Source organism: Pogona vitticeps, chromosome 1 (genome assembly GCF_051106095.1).
Source record: "Pogona vitticeps strain Pit_001003342236 chromosome 1, PviZW2.1, whole genome shotgun sequence".
In the NCBI taxonomy this organism is placed as follows: domain Eukaryota; kingdom Metazoa; phylum Chordata; class Lepidosauria; order Squamata; family Agamidae; genus Pogona; species Pogona vitticeps.
This window is the reverse complement of record NC_135783.1, coordinates 313,235,707-313,252,243: the sequence shown is the minus strand read 5'-3', so window position 1 is coordinate 313,252,243 and position 16,537 is coordinate 313,235,707. Positions and strand designations below refer to the sequence as shown.

Sequence of the window (16,537 nt, the reverse complement as noted above, 5' to 3'; positions counted from 1 at the left end):
CTCAGGGTTTTCCTTTGTCACCCATGCTTTTAAACATCTACATGAAACCGCTGGGAGAGGTTGTCTGGAGTTTTGGGGTTCAGTGTCACCAGTATGCGGATGACACCCAACTTTATCTCTCCTTTCCACCTAATTCCACCGAAGCTGTCTTGACTAAACCAGTGCTTGGCATCAGTAATGGGCTGGACAACTTAATCCAGACAAGACAGGGGAAGTTGGAAAGTAGTTAGAAAGTAGATGAAGGAATAGGGATACTACCTGTGCTGGAGGTGGTTACATTTCCCCTGAAAACCTAGGTCTGCAGCTTGGGTGTACTCCTGGATTCATCCTTAAGCTTGGATGTCCAGGTCTCAGTGGTGGCTCGGAGTGCATCTGCACAGCTAAAGCTGGTGCGCCAGCTTCACCTGTTCCTTGAGATGTCGGATTTGACTACAGTGACACATGCCTTAGTTTCATCCCATTTGGATTACTGTAACAGAAACTTTAGCTGGTGCAAAACTCTTCAGCCAGACTACCAACTGGGGTCAGCTACAGGGAGTATATAACGCACCTGTTACAAGAACTGCATTGGCTGCCAGTCCGTTTTCAAGCCCAATTCAAAGTACTGGTCATTATCTATAAAGCCCTATATAGCTTGGGTCCAGGCTACCTGAAGGACCGTATCTCCCTATATGTGCCTTCTCAGTGATTAAAATCAGCAGTGGAGGCCCTCCTCTCGCTCCCATTGCCAGCACAAGCACAGCTGATGGGGACACTGTGGCAGCTCCCAGGCTATGGAATGCTCTCCCTTGGGAGGTCAGGATGGCCCCTTCCGAAAAAAAGCTAAAGACCCATCTCTTCAGGCAGGCTTTCAACAATTACAACTGAACCCTGAACCCCGTTTCAGCAAATAGTTGTAATCTTTCCCATGTTTAAATGTTTTAATTGTTTAATTTGCACCAATAACCATCCCAGTAATAGAATTATCAAATTTGCAGACGACACTACACTAGTAGGACTTATTTCTGGGGATGATGAGTCTGCGTATCGGGATGAGGTATTACAGCTATCCTGCTGGTGCAAAAAAAACAATCTTCTATTTAACATCCAAAAAACCAAGGAATTTATAGTGGACTATAGGAAAAAAAGAGCAGACATTCAGCCACTGTATATAGACGGAGTTTGTGTGGAACAGGTGGTTGAATGTAAGTTTCTTGGGACCATCATAACAAATGACCTGACTTGGAGTGCAAACACCGCTGCGTTAATCAGGAAGGTGCAACAACGGTTGTATTTCCTAAGGACTCTTAGAAAGCAACAATTGACTGAGAGTTTGTTAATCACCTTCTACCGGAGTTCGATTGAGAGCATATTATCCTACTGTCTCTGTGTATGGTTTACGAGCTGCACAGTGGCAGAGAAAAAGGCAATTCAAGGGGTGATCAAGATGGCCCAAAACATCATTGGCTGTTCACTCCCCTCTTTGGAAGAATTGTATAAGAACAGATGTAAGAGGAAGATATCTAATATACTGAACGACTCCTCTCATCCGGGACATCAGCTCTTTGAACTATTGCCGTCGAGAAGGAGATTCAGGGTATTGAAAGCAAGGACAAGCAGATTCAAGAACAGCTTTTACCCAAGTGCAGTATTGAGTTTAAATGCGGGGTCATAAGTTTTTGGTGGAATTTTAATTGCTGGGAGAAACGGGGTATCTATATTTGTATGGTGAGTGTTGTGTATATTTTTAACTTTTTTTTGTAGTGGTGTTGTCCAGTTTTACCTTGGGGAAGAGCACCTCATTTCGTTGCACCCACTTGTGAGTGCAATGACAAATAAATTTCTTATGTATTATTATTATTATTATTATTATTATTATTATTATTATTATTATTATTATTATTATTATTATTATTATTATTATTATTATCATTATCATTATCATTATTATCATTATTATTATTTATTTATTTATTTATTTATTTATTTATTTAATTATTTAATTATTTAATTATTTAATTAATTTATATCCCGCCTATCTAGTCGCGGTGGACTACTCTAGGCGGCCAACAACAAAGATAAAATACAATAACATAAAACAGCATAATTACAACAACAATTAAAAGTAGGGAAACAATAAAGGAGAGAAAAAAAAATCAAGAGTAATCTGGTGAGAAGGCCTGCCGAAACATCCAAGTCTTTAATAGGTTCTTAAAGGTGCCCAGCGAGGGAGCTCCGCGAATACCAGGAGGTAAGTTATTCCAAAGGCGAGGAGCCACCGCCGAGAAGGCCCTATTTCTTGTTTTCTCTTTTCGGGCCTCCCTCGGCGTTAAGCTCCTCAGCCTCACCTCCTGGCTCACCCGTGTGACCCGGGTAGAACTTGGTGGGAGTAGGCGTTCCGCCAGGTATCGAGGCCCTAAACCGTTTACGTCTTATGTCTTAACTTTTAAATCATATATGGTTTTATTTATCTTTTAATATTTAACTTATTGTGTTTTTAAATTGTGTGAATTTTAATGTTGTGAGCCGCTTTCGGTCCCTTGTTGGGAGAAATGCAGCATATAAATAAAACTAATAATAACAACAACTAATAATAAAACCTAGTCAGAACATCCAGTGACAGGGGAATTATAACGGGAGAAGGGGATATTGTAACCATTTGCCTCTTGTTGGAATTTGCAGATGACAAAACGTCTAGAAGATCTCAAGATCCCCACCTCTATTCTGATTCTATTCACATGCTGAACTTTTCATCTCTCATTTGTTGTTTCATAGGCTTCTGGGGACAACGAGGCTTCAACTGCGTCATGTAAGAACACAGCATAGGAAGGGTTTGGCTGGATCAATCTAAGGTCTATCAAGTCCAACGTTCTGTTCCTATGGTGGGCAGCCAAATGAAAATGAGACACCCAGAAGTACATAAGTGCAATAACGTCCTCCAGGATTAGAAGAGAGAGGCCCCCTGTCATGGCTGCATCAAAGTGAGCAACATACAGCCTGTTGGCAGCAAGCATGTCCAAGCAGCCCACATAAGACCTCCTAACATCTCTGCAACCCGCAGCATCTGTGCACACACCACCAAAGTGTGTGGGGGGGCGGGGTCCAAAAGCTCTTTGTGACCTCAGGGTGTGGTTTTAACATGTGCTCCCAAACATCTCCATTTTTAAAGATAATTTGATCCATAGATGGCATGGGGGTGGGAGAGAATTTCAATTAAAATACATTTTTATAAGAAAGAAAATTTGGAGTGAGGGTCTAGATTTGGAGTGGGTGTTGCCTCCAAGTTCCAAGGTTGGGAGTTTGTAGCCTCTAGGCTTTTGGAAATCACTTCCCCAAGCTACATGTTCATAGCCATTAAATAACCTTATTCACTATGAATTTGCATAACCCTCATTTGAAAGTCATCCAGGTTGGTAGCCATTATCACATCTTGAGTTCCATAGTTTAATTATGCATTGTGTGTGAATAGGAACTGTTTATCCTGTTTAAATTTCCCTCCATTCAGTCAGTGGATGATGGGCCATAACTTATATTACAAGTAGGAAAAACTCTCTACCCACAACAGCCAGCCTTTTGCACACCTCTATTATATCTCCTTTACCTGCCTTTTTCCTGATTCCCAATAAAAAAATACTAAATACAGTAACCCTCCCTTGCATGGTAAGCATTCAGCTTTTTCATGTCTCTTGATTCTTCTTTAGCATTTCTTTAACCTCCTTGCATTTCAGTGGCCCACTGCCTCCCCAGCTAGGCTTCTGCATCTCACCTGGTGGCCAAAATCCAGCTGCTTAGCACAGTCAATCAGGTCCATTGAATCAACTGGTAATCAGCTCTTCCATAAGTTCCATTCATTCAAATGGACCCACGTTAACTGCAGGTTACTTGAGCATACTAAGTCACAGTTTAAAAAGGCCCATTTGAATCAATGAACATATAGAACAGTTGACTCACCAAATCCCCAAAGATCTAATGGGTCTATTCTAGTGCAATTTACTGCACTAAGTCACAGGATCTTGGCCACTGAAATAAACTTTTTCTGGTTGGTCCCAATATTTTAACAATCTTTTCCTCAAAATCCTTTATTGTTTTCTTGTATTTCTTTTTTATAATTTGTTCAAAAAGGTTTTTTTTCCCTTACTCTGATAGCTTTCTTGACCCTGTTCATTGCTTGACACATCTTGGACCTTATCCTAACATTCCTTACCTACACAAAATTACATCAAGCAGAGTCTATTATTGTGGCTGGAGTAATCCCTAAGTAATTTAGAATGATTTGCCCCCTAAGTTTCCCTTTCAGCTTTTATTTTTAAGCCAACACAACCTTGTCAGACATACAGTACCTGTAAGTTCCACATTCATTTTATCGAACAGTCATTCAAAACAGAATAACTAACTAGCCTAACCTAGCCTATGGGGACTCCAGCTCAGAAAGCTATTAAAAATATGTCATGGAACAGAGGAGGCCACCTTGTAGTCAAGACCAAAAGACTTGCTTATATCAACTGGGAGTGGCTTCCCAGTTTTCAAACAGGGACCGCAGTCGGTGAGGTGATGCCTGGCATTAAACCCAGAACCTTCAGCATATGGTGCATATCTTCTGCCACTAAACTATAGCACTTTCCCATTTCTTTCCTCTGTTGGAAACTACTACCTAAATTTGTCACGCTCCCCTAATTGCAGCATCATGCAGTTGTACCATTAATATTAACTGATGCCAGAATATTGAGAATACGTGAGAACAAGTTATTCTTAACAGAGCTGGAAAGGTTTTTGTTCTTTACAGATATCCTGTTCTTTCTATTGCCCTGCGTAAGGCTGATGATGTCATCTGCCATGGTGATTTATTTTTAAAATCCCACTCAGAAGATCTGGAGGCTGCTGTGGAATCCTTTTCATCATAAGGAACCTATTGGGAGCCAAAAATTGCAGTCATTGGGATGACTTTATCAGCAGCTGCTATTTTTGGAAATTAGACTTCCCTCAATCCTGTAAACCGCCCCGCATGGTCTCTACTATGAAAGGAATTCCACAGGAATCTCAGGACATGGGGGGCGGGGTGGGTGAGACCCAGAAATGTTTTATTTTTGTTAAAAAAAATCACCCTGACTGATGACCTTAAATGGCATAACTGCATAAACCAGCCTATTTTTCCCATGATACTATCTTGTTTTTTAAAAAAGAAACCTTATAACTGAAAACTTTATTATAATGTGTGAACAAAATCTTTGTACTTCTTGCTGATAATTGACAAAAACAACCTTCTTTAAAAGAAAGCATGTTTAAACAATTCTTTACCTGTCTCAACAGTTTTTCTATAGCTGACATTACCATGAGTCCTCTCCAGACAATGGGCGCAGCCTCTTCCACCAAGAAACCCATAGACATGCTAGAAAAGAAAAACATTTTTTCCAGCTTTCAAACATGACATAAGGAGCAAAATCAACAAAATAAATATGTAAAATATATAATAAATGCTAATGCAGATAGCTTACCATGCAATTCCATAGTTCATAAGAGGTCTCATTAAGTTTCCTAAAATGAAAGACGTTTGAATACACAGTTTTAGAAATGATTAATTTAAACTGTCATACACGAAAATCTTTAGAAATAACAAAATAACAACTATCTAGAAGAGCTGCACATATCCTTTTCATCTTTTATGACTTCACATCAAAGCAGAGCTCCAATACAGATATAATTCTTAATCCAAGTTCCAAGTTCAAGTTTATTGTATTAGCTAAAAGCCGTCACAATTGTTTAAAATACAAATCTGATCAAATAAAATCATGATAAAATCACGGTCATATAAAATAATAAAAGACACTTCATATCTGGGAGTCCCCTGCACAATTGATTTAATTCTTAATCAAAATTAGTAATAATTAGTTTGTTGCTGTAATCTTTCTTAAACTTCCTAATATACAGTAAAACTTAAGGTTTAGCTGCCCATACGACACCTTGGCCTCAGACCATCTCTGAAGGGAAGCATGAACAATACCTGAGAATGGGTCAGAAGGACAAGACAACACATTAAAAATGACTTGCCTCTGGCAATTTTAATTAAATTAAGGATTGTGGAGGCTAGATTGACCCTCTCCCTTTTATCCTTCCAGTGACAGGTGAAGACAATATTGTTTAGACAAACATTTAACTAACTCAGCAGTTTTTGATCCTGTGTGTTGAATACTATATTCATATGTATTTTACATGTGTTAGGGAATTTCTAACACGTTTAATAAATTGTTTAATAGTGTTGCATGTTTAATTGCTTTTTAGCATTATAATTTATTGCTATTTAAGTTTATAGATTTTTTAACAACTTGTGAGCAGTCTTGGGTACCCTAATTGGGAGAAAGGTGGCATTCAAATTAAAATAAATAAAAATAAATTTAATTACGGTATACTCATCTTTCATTCTGACATGGAGTTTCCAGTGACCTTTCCTGCAAAATTATGCACAGGCACACAACGTAGTTGGAACAGCATGGACTTTTTAATTTAATTTAATTTTATTTATATCCCGCCTATCTGGTCGTGTCAGGACCACTCTTTCCAACCATTCATAGAATTTTGCATAAAGTATCTGTAATACTTAATGTACAGTCATGTGGAAAAGAAAAGGCACCCTCTTAGAATTCTACAGTTTTACGTATCAAAACATAATAAAAATTATCTGGGCCTTAGCAGGTCTCATAATTAGGTAAATAGAACCTCAGATGAACAACAACACATGGCATATTATACTTTGTCGTAATTTATTTAACAAAAATAAAGCCAAAATGGAGAAGCCATGTGCAAAACAGTCAAAGAGAGTGTACATTCTTTTTCACATAACTGTAACTTAACATAAACCAAATTCAAACCATGGCTTGTTACCACTCATTCACAAGGGATTAAGTGCTTATTTAAATGTATTTATTTAAAATATTTTTACCCTGCTTTTTTCCTGAAAGGATCCACAGTGATATTCAGCCACAGTCTTTACACATCATTGTATTTAGCAACCACGCTATTCCATAGTTTATTTTGGTTAATTTGGTGTTAATCTACAATCCCTTGTTTAATCAATGAAACATTAACCATGGCTAGGCACTAATATGCAAACTCTTTATCGTTCTTAAGGTGCTACTATTTTTCCTTAAGAAATCTTACCATAAGAGGCACTCATGGCCTTTGTTAAGGTGCCAAAGAATCCACAACAGACATATCAAAATGAACCATGGACATTTTAACGGAAACTCAAACCACTGTCTTCTTGCATGTGTTAAGAGTCCCACAGATATTAGTAGTGTCTAATAAATACTAATACAGTGGTGCCTCGCTTAACAGGTGCTCTGTTTAGCGACAAAATCACTTAGCGATGACTTTTTCGGAGCGTTTTTGCACTTCGTTTAGCGATGGTCCCTATGGGCGATTTTCGCTTAGCGATGGTTGGGACCATGCTTCACATAGCAATTAAATTTTGGGTCCCTGGTTTCGCTTAACGATGGTTTAAACAGCATCATGTCTGCTGTTTTTTAAATGTTTTCCTGTTATTTATAAAGTTAAAGTTTACTGTTTAAAATGTTTGAAATCATAAAGTGCACTTAATAAACCCTTTCTTAACCAAATTTAATTTGTTGTTGTATTTCCCCCCCCCCATTGAGATGCATGGAATAGGTTTCAATGCATTTCAATTGGGGAATTGTGTTTCACTTAGCGATGTTTCCTATGGCGATTTTCGCTTAAGGACGGCAATTTGTTCCTATTGGAATGGATTATCCGGTTTTCAATGCATTTCAATGGAAAACCGTGTTTCGCTTAGCGATGAAATCGCTTAGCAGCGATTTTTTCAGAACAAATTAACATCGCTAAGCGAGGCCCCACTGTATATATAATAATTGTAATATTAGAACTACAGAGCTGGAAGGGACCCTATCAATCATCGAGGTTCAGCTGCTGTGCTAATCAAACTCCCAACCTCTGGCTCTGCAGCCAGAAACCTAAACCATTGAGCTATTCATGCAGAAACGTGGACCATTGTTTCCAACCTCTTGCAGCTTTCTTGTGATCAGCATGAATGATAATGTACACATTTCAATTTAAGTGTGACTCTTGAATATATGGGCAACTTTGTCTAATCTTGGCCTTTTGCATTCTGTATATTAATTTTGATTTAATGCCATTAGAGGTACTCAAGTAAAGAGGCTGTGACCAAGGCATAAAGCCTAGTTACACAAATGAAACAGGATGTCATGGAAATGCCTGCCATTCACACAGTCCTTTATCAAGTGTCATATATTAAGGAATGTATAAAGGAGAGAAAAATGACAGATAGCTAGAGCTCTGCATCCACAAATGGAGAAACAAGCCACTGTCCAATTCAGAAAGTGGCTTGCCTTTTCATGAAGAGAAATTATGACATCACACACAATGATAAAAGCTTTCCTTATTCATTCGGTTCTTTCCTGTGACTGTAGATCCCACCTTAGATTGGAAACTCAAATTTAAAACCAGTCTAACATAAAACGCTCTAACACAGGGGTTTTAAACTCAATTTACCTGGGGGCTGCTAGAGGCAGAGTCTGGGTGAGGCTGGGCCGCATCAGATTTTCCGCCAAGCGGAGCAAGAGCCCGAGGAAGCCGCCCAGGAGTTTCCTTAGCCGACAGACAGGTGGGCTGGCTGGCAGGCTGCAGTTCTGGATGGAGGGTGCAAGAGGTGCTGTCTTGGGAGAGAGCCGGCGAGCGAGGCAAGGCTTTTTTTAAACTTTTGACAGCAGAGGATGTGTGGGCGCTTTGGGGGGGCAGGCAAGGCGAGGGCCACAAACTATCATCTGGGGGGCCGCAAATGGCCCCCGGGCTGCATGTTTGAGACCCCTGCTCTAACAGCTTTAAAAATCTACTTTCAGTGGCTGATGGCATTCTTTGTACTGCATGATGACAACTATTAATTTCTCTACTCCAAAAGTATATTTTAGCACATAGATACTGAGTGGTTCCTCCTCCATATGTGCTTAAAAATAAGACTGCAGTAGACAAGCATTTATTGTAAACCTTACACAGAAGCTTAGGAATCCATTGCATCATGAACACTGTTTTTTGTAGAGCTGCATTGTTAGTTAATATTTTTCACCACTCAACCCATTATCATCCACCCCCTCAGTTTCTCAGGATGTCTCATCAAGAAAAGCATAAAAGGCAGCCATGACAAATGAGATCACTTGCCATAATATCATTCACAGTGAGAAGTGCAGCAAAGAGTCTGAATTCTTACTATATGACAGCTGCACCAACTATATGGCATATGAAATTAGGCAACATATTGTAGGTAGCAGCAGATTAAAAGCAGAACTGAAACCTAGGCATTATTATTTCATGAACACGATAATTAAATCTAGTCTCCACAGAAGAATAAAAGATTTTTTTCACCACCCACAACTCAAAACAATTGGGATTTCCTTTCACATAAAACTGTTTATTTTTAATCACAGAGAATAAATGGTTTCATTTATTTCAAATATCCATATTTTCTAGCACCTTTCCCAAACAAGTAAAAGTTCATCTCTGTTTTTAGAGATATGTTGACTCTATAATAAAGTTAAGCAGATATATTTTATTACTACAAATTCATGAGTGAACATGTGAATATAAAATGCCAGTCATCAATCATTTAGCTTCCATTGGAACCTAAATGCCTCTATTGATAGTAAAGCCTATTAAATACATTTACTATTCAACAGTCTTACCGTATTTGCTGGTGTATCAGATGATTTTTTTGGCCCAAAAAACATGTCTCCAAGTGGGGGGTTGTCTTATACGCTGGGTGCACTTCAGTTGGGCCAGGAAGGAGCCGCCGCCACTGCCACTGCCATTGAGTGAGTCACGCAGGGCCGCGCTGGCCGGGGAGGAAGACAGGCGGGCAGGCGGGCAGGCGGGCAGGTAGGCAGGCGGTCCGGATGGAGGGAAGGAAGCTGGAGCGGCCAGAGCCCGCCGCCGAGCTGCCCGCCGCCCCGCTCCGCTGAGCCAGCTGCCCGCCCGCCCGCCAGAGAGCTTCCCCTCCTCCTCCACTGCCATCGCCCACCCGGCCACTCGGCCTTGGGCCTCGTCGCCGGCAGAGCCAGCTGCCCGCTCGCCTGCCCGCCGCCGGAGAGCTTCCCTTCCTCCTCCTCCTCCTCTGCTGCTGCTTCCCCTCCTCGGGCCTCGTTGCCAGCTAAGCCAGCTGCCCGCTTGCCCACCTGCCACCAGAGAGCTTCCCTTCCTCCTCCTCCTCCTCCTCCTCCTCTGCTGCCGTCGCCCACCCAGCCGCTTCCCCTCTTCCTCGCCCTCCTCGGGCCTCGCCACCGGTGCCGCAGCAGAGCCGTCCACTCTATATTTTGAGTGGAAATGTTGGGGGGCGGTCATTTTATACGCCCAGTCGTCTTGTATGCCGGCAAATACGGTAATTTTCTTTTAAAACTGATATGGTTAGTTTAATGCACAATAGATGGAGAAAAACCTTGGAAACCATGGAAGGGAAAATGAACCTTCATAAGTGAATGGCAGTGTTTGCAAAAACACAGGAATACTCCTATGGATATAAAGCAACCACTGTGAAAACATGTAAAATGTATACCATCTGCCAAAATCCTACTGGTGTTTCTGTAAGGCTTGTGTAAGTTGCCACAGTCAATTTACAAAATGTCAGAGTACATGTTCTGTCATGCACCTATTTGTGCAGCTCAGAAGCACACTAACACCTTTTCAATTCTCCACAACTATCCACATCAACTTAAGTAAACCTTATGTGAACACCAGTAGAATTTTAGCCATTGTACAGTGATTCCATTCCAAGGTGTTGCTGATGACCTATAAAGCCCTAAATGACTTGGGACCTGTGATGGCTTATACACCTGCATGATCAGTAAGATCTGCTTAATGGCTCCTCCATGTCCCACCATAGAGAACGACCCACTATGCAGGGACAAAGAGGAGGGCTTTCCTGATTGCAGCATCTCAATTCTGAAATACTCCTCTTGGATGTTCAACTGGTACAGAGACTAATCTCTGTAGGTCAAAACACCACCACGTCAAAACATGATTATCCAGAATGGTGTTTGGGGATAAATAATCATGGTTTTAATAGGCTGTGGGAGCCTATTAAAGATACATTATTACATCTGATGAAGTGTAAATGATTACAATTGATGAAATTCTCTGGGTTTTTTAAGATTTGTTTTTAAATAATTAGCAAGACGGGCGAAACAATGATGCACAAAGCCATGGAGTCAATAGTGGATACTTCCTGCAATACCTTAGATCTTAGCTGTGGCACCTCTAGCTTACGCACAGGTCTTAATTTAATTTGCAAACAAACAGAGGTCTTGCAAATGTCAAAGACAGCTAAGCTGTTTTCCAAGTAGGAAGCTGAGACCTTACAAAGATGTTTTGATTGCAAACAACATTCGTTTGGCAGCTATAAAATCAAAGCTACATCAGCAGGATGAAGGTAAAAGATATAAAATGTGTCTAGAATCAAAGCCAGACAACTGTAGATGTTAGTCTAACAAATTATTATAGTAAGCAATTGGAAACAAGGATTTCTTCTTTTTCAGTTGCCTGATACAGAAATTCAATTACAGCAATAACATTTAAACAGCTGCCCTATTTTTCCTCACATTTCTGATTTAATTAAGATTTTTTTTCTCCTTCTCAACAAAATTTGGGTCAATTTGTGATATAGGCCATTTATAAAACTCTATTGTGTAACTGCTCTACACAGCCCCACTACAGTTAAATGCACTTACAATATACACTTACCCTGCATGTGGAATCAGAAGACCATTCCTATAGCTGTTCTGCCTAGTCCAATTATTAAATAGCTTTTGTACAAAATGCTATACTGTACATCCATGGAATATTTTCCACTCATTTTTTAGTAACAGTGTACTGGATGACATGGATTTATAGTTAATACTAACTAGAGTAGATTCACTGGATCTGTACCAATATAAGTGCTGATGAGCCGAGTCCAATTCATTCAATATATCTATTTCAGTTGAGACTAACAACTGGATAAAAAGGTGTGTGGATTTGGCCCCATTTTGTCACATGCAGCACCTTTTGCCATCAAGATCCACAATTCAATCATTATTTAATCTCTGTCTTATTAAACAAATGAAAACAAACATGTAACATAATGTTGTGAAGCGTATGCCCAGCATCCCATTAAACTTAGCAGAAGTGGGAAGTCAAGCTATCATGATCATTCACCATCGTACCACTTACATATGTGTTGCCATTTTCCAAGAGAAGTGTAGATCACTTAAAGCAAAACAGTATTGGTGTAAGTGGGGGACAGCTAATTTTTGAACTGCATATTAAACAAGCTCCTTTGACTAGATGTATATTCATAAGGTTTTAGCCCAGGAATTTTTCTCCAGCAAATGTAAAAGCTAAATGATTCGGTCCTCTGGAGAAAAGACTGAACAGGGCATAACATTGATATTGATCAATGGCTGAAAATATGGCAAAATAATATAAAGCTTACAAGATCGGTGAACTTTAAAGAGAATATATATAAGATGTTTTATAGATGGCACATGACCCCAGAAAAATTGTCAAAGATGTATACAGATGTATCAAATAAGTGTTGGAAATGTGAATCACAAGTGGGAAGCTATTATCATATGTGGTGGTCATGTGGAGTAGCGAAACAATATTGGAAAAGAGTACATGTAATGTTGGAACAAATATTGCTCTGTAAAGTGCCATTAACCCCAGAACTGTTTTTATTGAGTATGATACCTGAAACTATAGATAAGTCAAAGAATTATATAGTTATATACATAGTTACGGCAGCTAGAATTTTATATGCTAAAAATTGGAAAAGATCAACGGTACCGAAACAAGAAGATCTTATTGAAAAGATACGGGAAATAGCCGAAATGGACATTTTATCAGAAGTTATGAAGGACTATCCCTTGCAAAAGGCAACAGAAAGATGGGATCTATTTAACAAGTGGACAGAATCAACAGGCAGCTTGTGAACAGTACATATTGAAAGGAGAACTGAATCTAGAAGGCAGAAAAGAGTAAATAGAATAATTTAAAATCTTGATATGGCAATAGGTACAGAATGGATGAAAGTATGTTATTGTCTCCCCTCTTCCTCATCAATCCCAATTCCCTTTTCCCTTTTGTTATCCCTTATAAAAAATAAAAATACAAAAAAAAAAAGAGAGAAAAGACTGAACAGTTAGTATGATAGCAATGCTATTTGGTGTCAACCAGTGACAGCTGAGGATGGGAATAGTTTTTTTAACAATGATTGGAACATGGACAGACTTAGAGGAGCCCTGCCCTAATCTTATTTGTGAGGAGAAGAGGGTCACAGATGCTAGTCTTGCTCCAGCCAGAAACTGGAGGCCTCCACCCAAATGGCTACCCAGTTGATTTCACGCACCCCACCAACTGCAGAAGGTTTGCAGGGCACAGTGGCCTCAACATCTAGCCCTCTCCCAAGAAGCCAGAACAGAAACTGAAGCCACAGTCATTCTATTTGTCTAGGGAGCTGGGGACAACATACATTTCAGACCTAACTTTCAGCTCCACTGGGTGGGGCTCTGCCTCTCTCGTGCATGACTCCCCACACGCTGGGCTCCCTCGTGACTGGAGCCTAATGTGCAGAGGGGGAAGACAGCTGTGTGGAGGGAGGCAGAGGAACACACACACACACCCAGCCTAGATGGAACCTTAGCTGGGGTCCAGTCCCTGGGCAAATGGCAGGAACTAGTCTGCCCCTAGTGGATGAGGAATATAAAAGTGCCTTTGCCACCAAGGGAGGAAGAAGTACGGCAGGAGGCTGAGCGAGAGGGGGACAGCTGTCAAGTGGCAGAAGTGCTAGCTCCCAAGGAAAGAGAGCAAGTCACCCCAGGAGCTACAGATACCCTTGTGCTGGGGGAGCAGGAGATAGATGTCCCCACACCAGAGGGAAATATACCATATTTTTCATGTATAAAATGACACTTTTTCTTAAAATAATTAGAGGAAAAATTGAGGGTCGCCAGCAGGAAGAGGCAGAGACAGAGGCAAAGAAGCAGCCGAGCTGGGCCGCCTCTCGCAGCTGCCCATTGACTGCCGCCGCCGCCGCCCAATTGCCCCCTCCAGCGATCGTCTCCTTGTGATTGGGCGGCTGCGGCAGCAGCAGTCAATGGGCTGCTGCGAGAGACGGCCCAGCCCGGCTGCTTCTTTGTCTCAGTCTCTGTCTTCTGCTGCTGCCGCCTCCACCGCTGGTTGCGGGCTCAGTGATCCTGCAGCCCTCTGATCCCTGCTTTTCCCTTCCTTTTGCCAAGCCCCGGGTTTAGGAAGTGGCGGCGAAAGCAGCAATCAAATTTTCAAACTGGGAGTTAGAAAAGGGGGGGGGTCGTCTTATAAACAGAAAAATATGGTAGATACTCCATGTCAGAAGGAGAGGCAGATACCTCTTGTGCTGGAGGGGGAGGAAACTGAAGACATTGAAGGAAATTACAGGGGACAATCTACTTTCCTACCTGAGAGACTGAAAACCAACCCTAGGAAACCCAGGTGGCAGAAGGGCCAGGGTAAGAAAAAAGCCTCAGGAGACAAAGACTGGGAGTGGGGGATGCTTGAGAAGAATAGCTGAGGAGTCCCCTGAAGTAGTAGTCCTTGTTGAGTGGGACTATGTTTATATAGAGGATCCCTGACAGGGAGGCGGGGGCTGGTCCCAGTTTCAGGTGCCGAGAGAAGAGGCCTCCAAATATGAATACAGACCACTCTATGGCTCTCTTAATTGGGTGAAAGGGATAGGAAAGAAAAGAGGAGGCAAAGAAAGGAAGGTATCATTACTTCCTCCCTGGATAGACGTTGGTGACCTCACCCATATCAAGAGGCAAGGAGACTAGTGACACTGGAAAGAAGGCTCCAGCACACCTGCCCTCAGTCTATGCATACTGCTCCTTGCTCCAGGGTATACCTCTGAGAAAGAAAAAGCTTCGAGTGCAGACTGGACTCGTTGATTGAACTGGACGCTGAGTGAAGGGAACTGAGTTATCCTGAGAGACTTTGGCCTTCTCGGTGAATAAAACCAGGGAGTGGCAGACTCATAGAAAATGCAGGACTTGTGCAGGAAACTTGGAGTCCCGATTCTGCATACAATCGTTTGTTATCTTTCTCCCCAATCCATGTTCCAAGAAACTCTGTTAAGTTTTATTCGTTTCCTACTGATTGTGAGGATACAAGGATGGAAGGCAGGAACCTGGCCAAGGCTGCTGGGGCTGTGAGGGCTCACTCTGTTCTTCCCACTATTCTTACTATCTTATCAAATAAGGCCAATAAGAGTCACTTTATTGTCCCAGGGTAGCAGGAAGTACAACCAGAGCCAGCCTTATCATTAGCTTCACTGAGACAGTTGCCTCAGGTGGCAAGATCCTAGCATGGAGAATAAGCTACTCCCTTGCCACTGCCACCCTTCCCTGCAACATGTACTGCCACATGTGGAAGGAGCTGAAAATGGGATTTCAAGAAGCATGGGCTGGCACTTTGCACAGGTGTTTCCTTTTCTTGAATGCCAAATCAGAGGGTAAGAGATGTCTCAGAACCAAGGGAGGGGTGTTGCTGGATTCTGAAAACTGGGCGATAATTGAAGTTGCTTAAATTGTCTGCTTTCCTCTTTCCTTAATGGGCATATAGGCCCGTTTAATCTTCTTTCCAGTCCTGACAGAGATCATAAGCCCCTGCACATCTACACAAGTGTCAAACATGGAAAGAAATCTGTATCTTGGCAACAACCATCCGGTGAGCTACACTTAGAGCTTTATTTTATTTTCATCTGCATCAAACAGATGTGGATAACCATTTCTGGCTGTTACTGTACTGGACATGGTAGGTTATCATGTGAGTGTACCCAGCCCTTTGCCAACGTACAGAGCATAACCAGGGACAGAAAAATTAAGATTGTACATTGTATAGATTCTGGAAGTACGTACTCTAAAATCTTAGCAAGATCAGAACCTGAACCAAATATTATCAGATATACCAAATAAAATAGTGGCAGGAAGTATGGCAGTACTGTACCCCAGTATCCATGTGGATAGTGGTTCTAACTCAGAGCTAGTTTTAATATAACAATAACTCATATCTTATTTGATATTTGTGTGTGCAAAGCTTCAACTACAGAAGCTGTTGAAGTGATCTGACAAGATACGAGTTACACACGACTGTGCATCGAATTGTGTGTACTCTGCTCTGTCCACTTCCACAGGTAGAGTTCTGCATGCATAAATATTTAACAATATTTCCTAATACATTTGAACTTCAATATTCCAGCTAAGTGTGTTTAGCCATGTTTATTTTTAAAGCATTTTGTAAGCTGGCATCATAATAAAGATGATTATCCATTCTTGAACTTAATGTCAAAACATTTTCATACTAGGAGAAAGCCAAAATATTAAATATAAACAAGATTTTAAGTTGGCTTCAACATGCAGCCTACTCCTATTAGCATGTGATTAGATTCTCAGATTTCTCCACTAACCAAGGTTTTACATCAAGATTAACTTTATATTAATGTAGGCACATCTCA

General features: G+C 41.0%; 1 protein-coding gene across 5 annotated transcripts in view; it reads right to left on the bottom strand.

The window, feature by feature from the left end:
• Window positions 1–16,537, bottom strand: part of NUBPL (NUBP iron-sulfur cluster assembly factor, mitochondrial) — an 86,981-nt gene that overhangs the window by 39,676 nt on the left and 30,768 nt on the right. For 2 of the 5 annotated variants that reach the window (XM_020788441.3, XM_020788443.3), the window contains 2 exons: window positions 5,472–5,511; window positions 5,275–5,365 (listed from right to left, as the gene is read on the bottom strand). In XM_020788441.3, coding sequence (XP_020644100.3) covers window positions 5,275–5,365; window positions 5,472–5,511 — 131 coding nt within the window. Of the gene's footprint in view, window positions 1–5,274; window positions 5,366–5,471; window positions 5,512–8,520; window positions 8,634–16,537 lie in introns of those variants that run through there. The other 3 variants (XM_078392231.1, XM_072986342.2, XM_020788442.3) reach the window with 3 other exon arrangements.